At 42.5% G+C, this 15,973-nt stretch overlaps 1 protein-coding gene across 1 annotated transcript; it reads right to left on the minus strand.

Annotated features, from left to right (window-relative positions):
- Positions 1-4,081: 4,081 nt before the first annotated feature.
- Positions 4,082-14,032, minus strand: cep126 (centrosomal protein 126). Its single transcript, XM_030107701.1, has 11 exons — positions 14,010-14,032; positions 13,576-13,695; positions 12,260-12,405; positions 12,065-12,173; positions 11,048-11,180; positions 7,405-9,382; positions 6,421-6,527; positions 5,241-5,310; positions 4,718-4,915; positions 4,541-4,609; positions 4,082-4,457 (listed from the first exon to the last, which is right to left on the minus strand). Exons 1-11 carry the CDS (start codon positions 14,030-14,032, stop codon positions 4,381-4,383), a joined length of 3,030 nt encoding a protein of 1,009 aa, XP_029963561.1. The 3' UTR covers positions 4,082-4,380.
- Positions 14,033-15,973: the final 1,941 nt, after the last annotated feature.

A 15,973-nucleotide genomic window follows, 5' to 3' on the forward strand; every position in this document is an offset into this window, starting at 1 on the left:
GTTACTGCACAATACACGCATCAAAAATTGCAATGAAAATGTTCATTTTTCCAGTATCCTAATCCAAACAGTGAATCAATCGTTATATTTCAACAGTTTGGTCTTAATTCTGTACAATAAGTCATCCAATTCAAAAATAGATTATCTAAGAAGATTACGTTATTTAGTTATAATCAGATTGTGGTTTCTGTAATTCTTGTTTCCCATATTCCATATTTGGAAAAACAATCATGAATGTGCATCTTTGAGCCCTTTTAATATCACTGTTGAACTCAGATGTCAGTAAACCTTAAATAATGTAGCAAAATTCTGTGAAAAGTGAAAGGAAAAACTTGTTCTCATTAAAATGTTATGTAATTATTCAATCTGTAAGTTTACTGTCTGGAGGGGGATTCAAATTAAGTCCAGCTTCATTAAAATTCGGACTGGACAGAGCAGGTTGGGGCTGTAACACGCTGCACGTCCCTGCTATGGGTGAGGAGGCAACAAACACATTTTCCCAAGAGTCTGAACAATAATCCAAATCCACATTTTCCCTCATCAGAATGAATAAGTGAATAATGGTACTACTTTTTTTTCTCTCTCTGTCTTTTTTACAGTGCTCATGAAAAGTAGACCCATGCAGTTCCCACAATTGTTATGCTAATGAGACCCCTCTTCCATTGAGAAATCATTTTGTCAAGATCCACCCTCTTTGGATACAGAGGCTGTGTTTCAGCTTTTCCCATACATCCACTGAATGAATGATTATGAAGCCCTATTAAATATCTGCAGACACTGTATAAGGGCTCCGGGCAGATTAAAAGGAGCTTCTCCCCAAAACACACACGCTTGTGTTTAAACGGGTGTGTGTCTCATGCACTGTTTCACATATTTGTCATTAATTGAGAAATAAATCTTTTGAGAAATAAATAAATATGAGCATAAATATCCCACTAGCAGGGATTAAGTCGAGCAGCACTATAATGTGTCCCTCTGTGTCAAATATTCTCATTCTGTGTGCATTAAGAGATAATTATAATTAATACAGCAACAACTTGATGATTGCACTGAAAGGTCACACATGTCAATGGAGGAAACGCTCTGTGCACAAACGCTGCCAGTCAAGCAACGTCCATTGTCTGGATGAAAGTGGTCATTTTCACATCATTGTAATGCACTCAGACACATTAAAGAGATAGACTGCAGCGTCCCAGCAGCCCCTGGGGGATGAGGGGGTGGGGGGGAGTCAGGGGACCACCCACCTAGCAGGGTTTGGTCACTTTTGGTCAACAACTGTTCATCTTTCCTGTAAAGTGTCCTTCTGGTTGACTGGCTGCAGCTTCATGTCAGCGGGAACAAAAGAGCTGCAGAGAACCAACCTGAGCGGGGCGGGACAGCTGGACCGGGGCGGCCTGTGGAAACGGATTTGGCCTGGTGTTATTATCGGACACGGTGACGCACGGTGTTGCTAAAGGCTGATGAGCATCTGGAGCGCCCCCTATAGGGCTTACTGGGTAAATACAGGCAGGGGTTGGATAGAAATACAGTCACATAACATGACTGGAGTTAAAAAAACAAAAACAAAAACAACAGCAACAAAAAAAAAACCCATCTCATTCATCTCAAAGTTGTAGACACTTGTAACAACATTTTAATTCAGCCAAGTGCTTCAGTTTACTTTTATATGAATGATCAAATTTTTTTTCTAAAAAAAAATAATAATAATAATCACGCATTAAAAAAAAACATTTTTGGATTTTGTTTTGGAGAAAAATGTTGACCTAAAATAGGATTTTTGCGTCCTAAATAGGATTTATAGCATCCTGGCTATAAGTAAGATATAAAATTGTTTGACTATGATTTCAATTTGTGGGCTTACTCGGCGTCAAAGTAATTCTTGGAAAAAAAAACCTATTTATTACTCAAAATTATTTCTCCTAACAATCAAAACTGAAAGCATTCATTCGCTAGAGGCTCCAATCCAGCCTGCTAAACTGTCAGTCCTGAAAATTTCAAAGAAAACGTTGATTTTTCAACATATTTCTTAAGAGTAGTGGAAACAACACAACACCTGAGCTTCAAGAACGGAGACACTGCCATGAAAGATTAAACTTGCATCAACCTCAAAGCCATGCTGTCAGGATGAGTTGGCAAAAACCTGCATCACACAGCAGATACAGGAGAAGTCTGTTGGACATTTCTCAGATTTTTACTCCAAACTATTATTCAAATGGGCTGTGTGTTGATACTGTTTTCATTTTCACTAATAGCTGTTTGATTTTGTAAAAATCTTGACATTTTCATCACGTACACTCTGTGACACAAAAACGAAAACTTTAAAGGTTGAATTTATTGGTTATTATGGCCCTATTTGACAGGCCTGGCCCTCTCAAGCTGAAACTGAGCTGCCTTAAACCTGAACTATTTCTGATCTTCCCTCAAAATCTACTCAATTTCTTTCTTATTATTGTTTCCCCAGCACGCACATTCAACTGGGAGTTAGTAACAAGGTAAATGCACTTCGCATTCTCACCTACATGCAATAAAGAGACATAAACTAACCTAAACAAGTCATACCATGTCAGGAAACCAGAGAAAAACCAACGCACCCACAGGGAAAACATGCAGACTCCCCACAATAATTACTTCAGTTCCATTTGCACATTTCAATCATGTATATCTTTCAGCTTAATGAAAAAGTTCTGCTGCTTGACAGCACTATGTGTACAGCACGCAATGTGTGTTTTGCTTCACTGCAGGAGTAAAATTAGATCAAATTTGCTCCAATGTTTTGATTCACTTCTCTTCATCTGCTATATTGTCAGAGCAGACATAATTCAGTGCATGTTAAATGGACTGTAACATAACAGGGCTAAATACCAGCGAGAATAAGCTTCACAACGGACCAAAGCACAAGCTTGAACTTGCATGAGTGAAAATCCCTTCCTTTATTTTCAGCACTCTTGAATTTTCTTGATGAGTAGCAGCGTGTTGGGCTGGTTAGGGCTTAAATGTCATTACGCTCTCCACTGTGGAGTCTAATGACTCCCAACATTAATAGCAGGAGGACAAAAGGAGTCAAATTCAGGGCAAATCCGCAGTGAAGTGGTCTGAATCTGCAGTTCAGATACTGACAGACCATTTCTGTTCATATTTAGTTTATTTGTGGCATGTTATGCACTGGTTTTTCTATCCTAGAACAAATGATTTAGGAAATATTTAGTTTAGATTATGATTTTAGGATGTTTTCCTACTCAATATTTCTAATATCTCCTTCGAGCTTCCAGGTGAAGAAGCACCGCTCCAATCTCTTCTCACTGATTGGTATGAAGCAGTCATATTTTGCTTAAAAAAAAAAACCCGTCAGATTGCGTCTGCTGCTGCAGGTCTGGTCCTGCACCAAAACTAGAACTATTCCCTGTCTTGAGGGCCGTTCATAAGGTGTAAGGTAACACAGATCAGACTCTGTGTGGCGGAGAGATGTCACCACCGCAGTGTTGTTTATAGCTCCGTGAAGACGCACTCAAGTAACCTGTAGTTAAACCTCGATCTTCACATGAGCTCGGGCCTCCTGCGCCTATGGGAGCAAGTCGTAGCAGGCTGACGGAGGGGCAAAACCAGACACGCCGGTGAGGGAGGGGTTCCACAGCTCACGTCCATAATCCTACCATTTTAGTTTCTGTTTTCACTGTTGCAACATTTCTTTGAAAAAGGAAAGCAGAGATGTGCTCGATTAAGAATAAGACTAAACATAAATGCACCTGACAGCTGAACTCAGACAAATACTGACTTTCATCGGTGCTGCAAGTGGAAACTGTGGGCATTGAAAAAGCCAAATCCGGCTGACGGCTCGAGCTGACTGTAGATACAATCGCAGCAGCAGGCAGTGGAAGCCCTCTGGCAGAGGCAGAGCTGGCTGAGCCAGTAGGTTGAGTCGGGCGAACGTAATCAGCCGTTCAGCCACCATGACAGAGAGAAAAACACACCTTCCACGTTGCAACACCTCTCCTCCGCAAATCGTTTCCGGGCCTCAATTTGATCATTAGCGTTAAAAGAGACGCTTTGACTGACGAAAGAGTGAATCTAGTCAGTTTATCAGTGTCAAGAAGCTTTATTTAGTTCAGTGCTAATAGATTCCACTAAATTGGGAAGAAAAAAAAAGAGGGTAAAACTAAGTTGAATTAAGTTTACAAGATTTTCTCAGGCACTTAGAGTCTGATCACTTAATAGTAAAGTTGCACATTTTTATAAATCCCCTGCAGCTCAAAGCTGTTTATCTCTCCGATCATGACGTTTCTGCAGTAGGCACATTTGGTCAAATCTATTTTGCAGGGTAATAAAGTGCTTAGTTACACATTATGTTGCAGCACAATATGCAGGGACCACACAAGCTGCAGATCAGGATTTCTTCTGAAATCTGGAGCGACTGCTGGCGGAGGACGCACATCGCTTGTAGAGGCTGACTTTCATGTCTCCTGTCTGGAAACAAAAAAAGACAAAACAGTAAAGAACTGAATAGAAATCTTTGAGTTCCTGAAAGCAAAGATCTTGACAACACTTACAAAGGTTTCACCGATAAGAACAGGACCACGTGAGCCAGAATTCACCCCGACGTATTCCTGCGCACCTACGAATGCAAACAGGTAAAATTCACGATCCTGCACTGAATGAGGCGGTTCTGGAGCATTATCTCTGTAAGTGAATGCAAACAGCCTCTCTGGAGTGCTGTGCTCACAGTGCAGCTGGTGGTTGAGTCTTTCCAAAGACAGAAGGATTTTCTGCTCCTCCAAGGAAATGTTGGTGAGCCCCTGCTGCTGGCCGGGCTTCTGTGTTTGGGCCGCCGTCTCCATGGCGGCCGCCGCGTCCCTTTCTTCTTCCAGGAGGCCTTGAGCGTGCGCTTCAGCCAGGTGAAACTGGGTTGTACTCTCAGAACCTGAGAGCACATGCAAAGTTACATAACAGGCAGCTGCTCTCAACCTTTTTTTCTCTCTTTTTTCCCCCCCTCCATTTATTTATTATGGAAACGCCATAGCTGTGCCAATTAGGCAACGTATGCAGAGTGGGCAAGAGAGGGTTCATATAAAACTTTATAGAAGGATTTAAAGTTCAGCAAGGCAAAAAAAAAAACAGGAGAATATTGGCTGCAATATCAAATGAGACTTTTTTTCACATGATTCAAACAAAACTCCAGCATCTACCATATTGTGTTTTCAAGCCTGTGACAGAAATGTTAAAAACATACACTGTGACCACTTTACCTCTATTCGGAAACGTTGCACAGGAAGAAACTGAAAATGGTCTGGCCAGCTGCGTGGTCTGTTTTGAGGGCTAAACACACAACAAAAAACAAACAGTAAGTTACATTCTTTTCTCTGGATGACTTTGGTGTGGTGTGCCACAGGGCTCTGTTTTCAAACCTCTTTCATTGTGAGGTCAAGTTCTGCTTGTTTCCATATTATTTATAAGAAATGGTGAGTTGCAAATTTTTAATTGCAGATGTCATGCAGTTATACATAAATTCTAATTAAATGGTAACAGGCTGAGATAATGTTGTATGATTCCTGACTTTCTACACACTAATCTTGTCCTGCCAGCAGTCTGGATGTTATTCTTCAAGATGATCTTTATTTTGGTGAATAGACCAGAATTTTCTTAGACTCCCTCTTTCAGGAGATACAAGGAATATCTTGCTTTGTTCAATTCACAACTACTACCTTGAGAGTAAAGGTGATTTTAAACTTTTATTGGTCTTTAATGGCAACATTCCACCTGGTTTAATAACATACTAATAATCAGGATCCATCAGTTAAATGTAAATTGTCTTTTAGTTGTAGGGGAAGCCAAAGCAAGAATGTTTCTGCCCATAGAAGTTACACACAACAGGCCTGCACCACCTTAAAACATCTATAAGCTTTTTTTTTTTAATTCTTTAATAATTTTCAATCATGTGACATGTATTTTATAACTGCATTGTATTATTTTAATATGGGTAATCTAATAGATCAATCCAAATTTTCCTATTATTTTATTGGCGTATAGGTCTTTTGCTCCTGGCTTCTTTCACTTTTTTCTTGAATTTTTGTCAGAAATGCCATATATGATAAGCTTTTTCTTATTACTATTACACTTTCAACTCATAGAGTATCCCTCCATCACATTTAGACAACCTATAGCCTACATGCAGATGTGTAAGTCATAAGCATAACAGAACAAACTCTCCACCAAAACACTGAGTGAAAACTGCCAGTTCAAGTTAATCCTGTACATCTTGTTGTGGGAAGCATAAATCTTCACATCTAATCAGCGTTGCAAAGAAGAGCAGCATGAAAGGGACTCCAGGCCGATTCTGCAAGTTCAAACACACCCACTCACTGATCTTTTACCAAGTATTCTCACTTTTCCACCCCACGGGGCAACTGCACAACTGCATGCACGCACCTGAGAGGTGGGGAGCGGTCTCCTGTTCCCCGAGCCGGGGGGCTGAACGCAGGGCTTCCTTGAAACCCGCCCATTCTCAGGAGCTTGTCTTCTCTGTGCTGTTTTAGCTGGAAGAGGAGGAATTTACCAGAATCATGAGGTGGAAAGAGTTGTGGAGATTACTTATTGTTACACTGCTTACACACAGCAGTAATTTCTAAGCCGCCCCCAAAAAAATTATTATTGTTTTTCTTAATATATAATTGTATTGTAAAATCAATTCAATATGTAAACTTCAAATTTTCATGCAAATTTTTTGGGCGAACAGTAAGGCGTTAAAAATTATACTTTACTTTCAAAGCAAATGTAGACAGAAAACAGGGTTTTTCCTCTCTGAGTAAAGATCTTGGCTCAAAACATGCAGATCAATGGAATTTAAAGCGCTGGGGCTCCACCTCAATCCAGTTATTTGTGTTATGTCTGTTTATAGGATAAGAAGGACATAGCTACTCAATCAAATTTATTCCATTCAGAGCAGCGGATTAGCTCCTGTGTTTACTGTCTGATGGTGGCTGCCGACAGCGACTGTCTCCAGACAACTGGAGACACGGGTTTGATGTGAAGCAGATAACACCCAATTAAGATACAGGAAGTCTGTAAGGCCATCTGAGTTCTCCTCTCTAAGTGTGACTGTCTTCCTTGAATCGGGTTAGAGGATCAACAGCTTGTTGCTGGTATTTTATCATGAAGCTATGGCTTTTGATGTAAATCTTATACATATGTGGAACATAATGATACCAATTCACTGAATTAGTATCAGGGTGAACATATGCGAGGATGAAATAGTTGTCACTTGGCGTTGTGATTGTGTACAGCTTGGTAAGGTAATGGTTAAAAAAGAAATGAGCCCGGGAATAGCTGTGAGTAAATCTTGGTGACGTCTCTGCAGGCAGACAAACCAGAGGCTGAACTGACTGAGAGGCTGTCAGCCAAACCATACATTACCGTCCTTGGTGGTTAAGGCACTGCGCACGTCGTGCCAGAGCTGTGAGATCTCATCTTCTGTGGGAGTGCAATCCAAACAGAGGCCTTTCTCACTGACGGCCATCCCTCTTCTCCTGCCGCAGTTGTGAGTTTCCTGATGACCCGGGCCAGATGCGCTCTTCGAGCTGCCCTCTGAGAAGGGGGGGATGTACGAGGGTGGCAGAGGTGCGTACGTAACACTGCAGTCTGCTGGGATTGCGTGATGAGTGCTCAGCGAGAGGAAGACATCAGAGCTGCTCCTGTGCAGTGTCTGCTCTGCAGCCGGCGCCTGCTTGCAGTGGAAACCGGAGAGATCCAGGCCATATGGGGTCTTGGAGACGTACGCCGTCTTGACGGCCACTGAGTCCATGCGAGGAGGAGGGCGGGGCGCCATCGCCCTCCCCTGGGCTTTGGCAATCTGACTCACCTCGGTGGCAGATTGAGGTCGCATGACGGTGCCCTTTCTTGTTCGCGAGGAAACCAGACCTGCTGTGGCTCTGGCGGAGCGCTCTCTCCGAGGGACCCTGGGACCGCCGGTCCTGGTGTTGCACCGTGGCACCTTGACCTCATCTGATCGCTCCTGCGGGGGGCCGGTTTGAACCCCAACATCTGCCCAGGCCTCTTTTGTAAAGTGAGAGCGGGCAGAGGCTGCAGGGGTCACCCTGGGTCCGGCCTTGGGAGTCCCTGCGCCTGCAGCCAGACTCAGCTGGTGGTCCTCCGGGCTGTTTTTGCACTGAGGAGGATTGGAAGACTTGCCTCTCGCGTGTTTCATCATGTTCTGCTCTTTGGCCTCTTTTTCCACATGCATCTCGTCAAACCACCGCAGCTTCTTCTTGACAGTCTTATTGCCCTCTGTGTCCTTTGCTTTCGCCCTGGTTAATTCCACGCTGTCTCTGATTGCCAACGCTACCTGTTTGGCAAAAATCAAGTGCCCTGCTCCGCAGGCGTGCGTGGGATTTCCCGACATGTATTTGGACTGCTTTTTCAGGATCCCTTTGATGAATCTGACTTCACACGCCGGACGAGACGCTGCTTCTGAAACAGGCAGTTTTCGTACCTCCTCGTCGAGGTACTCCTGACATTTGTGCGTTCCAGACTGAATATTAGACGAGCATGCATGCTGCAGCGACGCCGCGTTGAAGGACTTCTCATGTTTGTGGTGCGTGTTTAAACCCTTGTTGAGATTGTTTATGGAAGCGCTGGGCTCTCGCTGAGATGACAGATAGTGGCTGTCTTCTGCTGTTTGCTGAGGAGTTTCTTCTTTTACCAAATTATCTGTTGTGCTATCGTTTAGGAAAATATTTGGCTTTGAGGTAGACCCGAAAAACACGTCTTTGCCGTTGCCATTTTTGGCAGGCGAAGGGATTTCTGTAGCTGACGGATATTTTAGTAGCTTGACATCATGGTTCTTCTGCTCTTTGATATCCAACAGAGTCTCTTGCTCGGGACAGGCGGACTCAAGATTTGTCGCGTTTCCAGACGTATCTCCAGTAGTAATGATGTGTTCCCTGGAACTGCTCTGAGGGGAGTTTGTTTTAAAGTCCTCCGAGTCATCACTCATAAGTTCACAAACAGCTAAGATGTTACAGTTGTGCAGAGCAGGCCGCGTGTCTGCTTTGGCTGTTTTCTGAACAGACGTGTACTCCCAAGAAGGTTTGGGAATATGCATCTTCTCATGAGGCCAGTCCGAGTCCTCCTGTTTCTTCGGCTTGGGCTCAAACTGTTTTCTTGACGGGGCCAAGTTGTCGGCGAGAAGGAGCATCCCCGAGAACGGCGTCAGGTCGGCTGGGGGACACAGATCGCTCTGCTCTCTCAGGTCCGGGTGGGTCTTTTCCGAGCCGATGAAGAAAGATGAAAAGGAAGACTGAGGATTCTTGGTGCTGGGTTCGAGGTCCTCGTTATCCAAGCTGTCTTTACTTGACAGGCTCTCAGAATTACAGCATTCCGACACGTGGCTGCCCTGAAATGTGGAAGACAATGTCTGTAGACATATAATGCACATCTGAGGGTGTATCTAAAACATGGGGTGACAATTAAAGCGGGCTGGACCAGTAAAAGTGTGCCATTATACCCTTAGAATTTAAATTTTTCAAGTTTTGGTTTGTCGTGAAGCAAACAATACGTGATGAAAATGTCTATATTTTCCCTAAACATAAGTAACTGCTGAGAAAAAAGGTTTCAGTCTCAACATAAAGCCAATTTTAATGAAACCTTCTTGGCACAAAATACAGTGGAATGTCCAAAGAAGCTTCGATGGCTGTTATGTGCATGTTTTGTAGCATGGCTTTGAGGCTAGTTTGATAGCCATAAGATAGCTATCTTTCATGGCAGTATCACCAACATCTCAGTGTTGTGTTTTGTCCATGACTCTTAAGAAATTTGTTGGGAAAAAAAAAAAATCAGTTTTCACTGACATTTTTAATAACTTGCTTTAGGGTTTGGTGGGCCGGATTGGACCCTCTTGCTGGCCAATCTTGGTCCAAGGGCCATATCTTCAACAGTCTTGGTCTAAAATATTGGAAGTGTTCATTGATTGGACACAAACAATTCCTCAACAACGAGCATGTTAGCTTTGTATCTATTTCTGACTATTACTATCACTATTTCTGATTCTGCACAAGTTCTCCTTCAAACCAACTTTTCCTGTTATATTTATTACCTTCTGTGATGGTCAACAAATAAATCCACCCATCTTCGATACTGTGCCTGATTTATCCTGGTTACAAACCATCACAGGGTTAACACAAACAGTCACACTTGCAGCTTCTTTGGAATCATTACCCAAGTAACGAACATGCATGTCTTTTCATTCCATGAACAGAGAGAACATGCAAACTAAAGAAAACCTACTGAGGGCAAAAGCTGGGTTCACGCTCTTATCTGAATTTGTGCATCAGAGTTCATCTGGAGTAGTTTGAGGAACTGATTCATGCACCACTGCTGCCCCCGAGAGGTCAATATATGTAGCTGTTTCCTGCTTTGATTTAGTTAGAATTGCTTTCAACCTCTTAATTTATAATGTCATGGCCTTCTCACTGAAGCATAAGGCAGCCTGGTGTATTTGAAGGCATTAATTAAGATTAAACAATGTTCAGACATTCTGAAAACATGACAAAGTCAAAGCTTTTGACTGAGGGTTCAAAGCAATACTCGAGCGCAGTTCTAAAGATGCAGTGTTTGCCGCTGTTATAAAAAAGGAGCATAATTATATTACTGATTCCATAATTTTGAGATTGATCATGTTTTTTAAGCACTAAAATGAGAAGGACATAAAAAGTGCACAATATTTATAATACTTAGTATTATTGTTGTTATTAAAGTCTGTATAAAACTGCATTGATTTGGAGACATTTCTGTTCTTTGTTGTAAACAGAGCCCCTTTTTAAACTGACTTAACTTTGGTCTGAGACCAAAACAAGCAGTTTTGAGTTATTCCAGGATGAATTCCAGCTTTTTTATCAAGTTACATGATGATCACAGTCAATTCAATAAATTTCCTAATGAAAACAGCAGAAAACTATCAGCTGACAACCAACCCTTTAACAATCAATATTAAGCTCAGATCTCTTCAACAAAACACCAACAAAAGTTGGATTTTGTTGTCTTTCGATCAGAAGTCAGATACCTGTGGACTGTGATCTTGCTGCTTCTCCGCTCTGCTCTGATCCTGTTGCAGTTGGGTGTAGGCTTCCACGGCGGACAGCGCTTGGTGGAGGGAGGATTTAGAAACAGTGGGAGGCTTAGGAGAAGGAGTGCAGCTCCTTTAAGAAAGATCAAACAGCTATAAATAAAGGCCAGCAGGTGAACCTGAAAATATACTGAAAGCTTCAGTCTAAGGTTTTCAAATAACATGCATTATATTGCCAGAAGTATTTGTTCAGCTCTCCGTTTGATTCAGGTATTCCAATCACTTCCAGTCACAGGATGGGTCACTCAATGGTCCAGAGGTCAGTCACCTGAAGTGTGGTGCACTGATAGGATGTCAACTATGCAATGAGTACAACTGGGAAATGTCCTCACAGTGAGTTGTTAGGAGTACTATAACAGAGGTGAAGCAGCTTTGAACAACAGCAACTCAGCTATTAAGTAAAAAATGAACAATTACAGAGCGGGGTCAACAGATCTTGAGGTGTGCAGTCGGCAGATGTTGCCAACTTTCTGCAGAGTCAATAGCTATATTCATGTAAGCTTCATGTAATCTTCAGATGAGTTCCAGACCAGTCTGTACAGAGCCTGATGGAGGGTTTCCATGGTCCAGCAGCTGCATCAAGCTGAACATCACCAAATACAATGCAAACTGTTGGATGCTGTGGCGTACAGCACACCGTCACTGGACTATAGAGCAGTTTTATGCTTCTCCAGCGCATCAAGCAAGGTCCATAAAGACCTGGATGATCCAGTTTGACTGGCTGCCACAGAGTCCAGCCCTCAACCCATCAGAACACCTTTAGGATGAGTCCCAAATCCCAATAAACACACTCCTCAACCTTTTGGAAAGCCTTCTTGGAAGAGTTGAAGCTGTTATGCTGTCAAACTGATATCATATTAAATCCTCTGGATATCACTAAAGATCATACAGTCAAGTGAAGGTGAGCAAATGCTTTTGGCAACATAACCTGTGTGTATTCTTGGTTTCTTTTACCTGCTGATGTTGGAGTTGTTGGTAAATGAGTTCTGCCGGCTGTGTATGCTTGAAGTACATCGGATGTGGTTGAGTGCATCGTCAAGATTTATGACATTTCTTCTCATTGCTGAAGGAAATACAGAAGATGAACCGTATCAGAGGAGATTTTCCTCTCCTCCTGAGTGGAATCTGTAAGACACTTACTGTACTGACATTGCCTCCGTCTCTGAGACGAAGGCAGATGAGCCCTCTGGAAGCGCTCGGTCACATCCTGCACCTGCTGCCTGCGCTGCTGTAAGATGTGTTCTCGCAGCTGCTGCTCCTGCATGTCCCACTGCCTCCGCCGTTCATCCAGCGCCCTGGGCCGGGGAAGAGACAGCCAGCACGAAACCTGGGTCACAGCTCACCCGAGTCAGTCCAGTCCCGCCATATTTTAGATGCAGAAACCCGAGTCAGCTCCGCCAGATATGTTTTCATCAAAGTCATCAATAAGTCAGAGCCTGTATTCTCTGCCAGGTTTACTGAGGAAGTCCAGTAATAACATCAGCCGGTTCGACCGAGGTCAGCCTCATTGTTCTGCCTGCTTTTTTCGACATGTAAAATGGTAATTAGTGTCAACAGAGCAGTGTCGGTTTATTTAAGCAGGGAGCAACAGAGCAACAAGTGAATGGAGGATTTAGTGAACGCATTCAATTTAGATTTTTATGCTAAATGTAATAAAATTTAATACAAGTTAATCTTTTATGTATATCTGAATTAAACTGCAAAGTTAAATTAGACAATCTTGCATGGTAACTCCTAAAATTCAAATATGCGAAAAGAAATTTAATGTATTATACCTTGTCTACAACATAGGGTGGCAACTTTAATTTTATCGTCATTAGAAGGCGGATATATGAATATTATGCAATCGTATTACATGTTTGCCCATGAATACTGGTAATCAAAACTCATTTCTTCAGTATATTTTCTTTAAAAAGCACAAAACTCTAAAATATTTCTTAAACAATGCAGCATACTGAAGTCCATTTTTGCACATCTTCACACTTTTTGAAGTAAAATCTGTATCTGATATTAAATTAGTAAGCTACACTGCAGTGTGCAGCTCTCCTTGCATCAAAGCAAAGGTTCAAAACCAGGATGGTCACTTCTAGTCTTTGCAGATATCTATGGAGACCTAAGTTTAGTTGGGGTATTAATATCTACAAAGGATTTGCAGATTTAGTCACTGGAGAAGTGTGGCCTCAGTCACACTACTCTGGTCAAACGGATCTATTTCCAGGTCGCGACTGAAACATCCCGTCAGCACTGTCAGTTCTCTGTGCTGAGCCCAAAACAGCCATAATCTGTGTTCAGGAGGAGGTGTGTACTCTACACCTGCACAGCATCGTCTGCTGATTCCAGGAAGAAACTGAAGATGCTGCTAGTTTATTGTGAGCTGGCTTTCTGGACAGGGTTTGGGTTGCAGCCATCTGTCTGTCACTGTCCACATAAAATGCACATTCATGATGCCATAGAGGTGAACTAACTTTCTGCGGCGGTTGGTCTCCAGAGAAAACTTGCGGGCCCTCGTTTTGCACATCTTCTGCTCCTCAGTCAGGAGTTGTCTTTCAGTGTCGAGGCCCCCATCAGATCCCAACCTTGGATTTCTGCAAGTGATCATCAGCTGAGGAATTTTGAATGGATCTGGGATTATTGTATTTTCACACAAATCTACACAGAAATCTACACACTGCACTTAAATAAAAACTTCAACAGATGTGATCAAGCAGCTGCAACATGTTAGCATGTCATTTATAAAATAAGTCCCATTGTGTGTGTGTATTACACTGGATCTCTGCGTGTGCTTAGACTTGAGTGAATAAAAAAAAACATATATCATAAAACATTCACGTGAAGTTACAGGTGTGATCATGAAACAGCTTTCCTCACACTTCACGAGAGAATAAAACAGGTAGGATACGAGTGGTAGAAGAAGTTGTCCATGATCCGGTCCAGCTGATCCCTCCCGGCGGCTCTCAGCTGAGCCGCTAGCCGCTATTCGGAGCGCCTTGTCCCGGTTGACGTCAGCGGGGCACGCGGCACACGGTCCGAGGATCAGCTCGATCAGCCATTTTCAGCACGGAGGGCGACTTGTGAAGTAAACGTTCGACTCCACATCGCGGCAACTTGCTGCCTTCACGCTTTAAAGCTGATTGAAAAGGGAGAAGGCGAAACGAGCGGAAATGATCCGTCCTCTTCAGCTGTCTGTGCTACAGTAGGATAGCAAGAGAGGACGCGTCTCCTTGACAACCGGACATGAGACAATACCGGAAGCGACCAGCGGGGGGCGCAGTGATCAATAAAGCCTCCGTGAGGCCTTCAGGGACGCCCAAAAGAATGGGAATAAATGGTTTGAAGGCTCCATTCAACATATTGCTTAGATTTTTTTTAAACACAATACTTTGTAAAAAGCCACACATTCGTTAAAAACTTCCATAAAAAGTTCAAATAAAGATAAGTACTCTGTCAAAAAAAAAAAATCAAGTGAAAAAAAATTCACCAACATGGGTTTGAAAAAATTGTCACTTATTCCAAAAGCAATGACTTGACATTACCATCGTATACAAAGAAATAATCCTTGAATTCTAAATATTCTGAGGACACTATTCGCATATTCATTCCATCACGCTTCATTATGGATGCTTTAGATATAATAAAGGTGAGTTTTTATTTCCTTTTACATTGATGGCTCTCCAAGTTAAGAGGATTTAGAAAAATCTGCTTTTCTCCTGATTGTTTATGCTGTCCTATGGGCCGGTGTTAAACGCCATATAGTAATGGTGCCATTGCAGGTAACTTGCACTCTGTCAATTACGAATAGTTCTTATGAAGATAATCCTTCAGCCCTGGGCCTCTGTTTATGGCCCAGCCTGCTGAAAATCAAGGAAATTACAGATAATCCTCATACCAAATGTATCCGGTGTGGAAAAACCTCCCATGAAAAAAAAAAAAAAAAAAAAAAAAAAAAAAAAGCAAAGAACACTTAAAACCTGCCAGAAAAGCACTGGCTGTGCATGGGAGGCATGCAGTGTCAGCATGCAGCCCAGAGGAGGAGGGACAGGGCTGGAGTCGCAGTAGCAGGCAGACAGGTGGCCCAGAGGGCTGGTGACTCAGACTCAGCATAACCCGGAGGAGCCTCTCATCACCACTCAGCCAAGTTTGGAGGTGATAAAATTGAGTTTCATCTGAGGTGAGTGGATCATGCAATTGGATTTGTAAAAGACTGTCGTCAAAGATGCAATACTCAATTTGAATCAAATGAAATAGGCTGCTTTTCTCCCGGAAACTCTTGAAAAGCCATAGTGTTACCAGTGATGTTATTCATTCTCCTGTTTTCTTCTATTTGGTGTGTAAAGTGTGGATTTGTCCTCTTTTTTCCTAAACATTTGCAAGCAGGGCTGTATATGAAATGCGTGAAGAATGCTATTTCTGTCAGTTTTACCTTATTACAGGCATTTTTTCTGTCACGTTCCCTCTAGTTATTGACCCACGGCTCTCACACCTCAGCTGCTTATTCAGGATGCAGAAGTGGGGCAGAGGAAAAACAAGACTCTCTCTGAAATCCAGGAAGGTGAACTTTATGAAAACAGCTTTGAATGCTTTGTTAAATGAAAAATGATTCAAGCAAATTTATCTCTCGTCTGTCACATTTATGATCTTAATCCCTCCAGTGGTGATGTGCTCTGTCCATCCCCTGGGGTGGAACAGAATTCATGATGTCTCAGGCTGACATTATCTGGCATGTGATGAAGCAAATTGTGTATGTAATGCATGCTCTCATCAGATTACCCACTCATGCACAATCTTGTTAAGTCCAATTACCACTTAATGAAGGAGTGCTGTCATCATCTGTCATCACTGAGCATCATCTGTGCTGAAGTTCCC

This window comes from Salarias fasciatus, chromosome 14 (assembly GCF_902148845.1).
Source record: "Salarias fasciatus chromosome 14, fSalaFa1.1, whole genome shotgun sequence".
NCBI lineage: Eukaryota > Metazoa > Chordata > Actinopteri > Blenniiformes > Blenniidae > Salarias > Salarias fasciatus.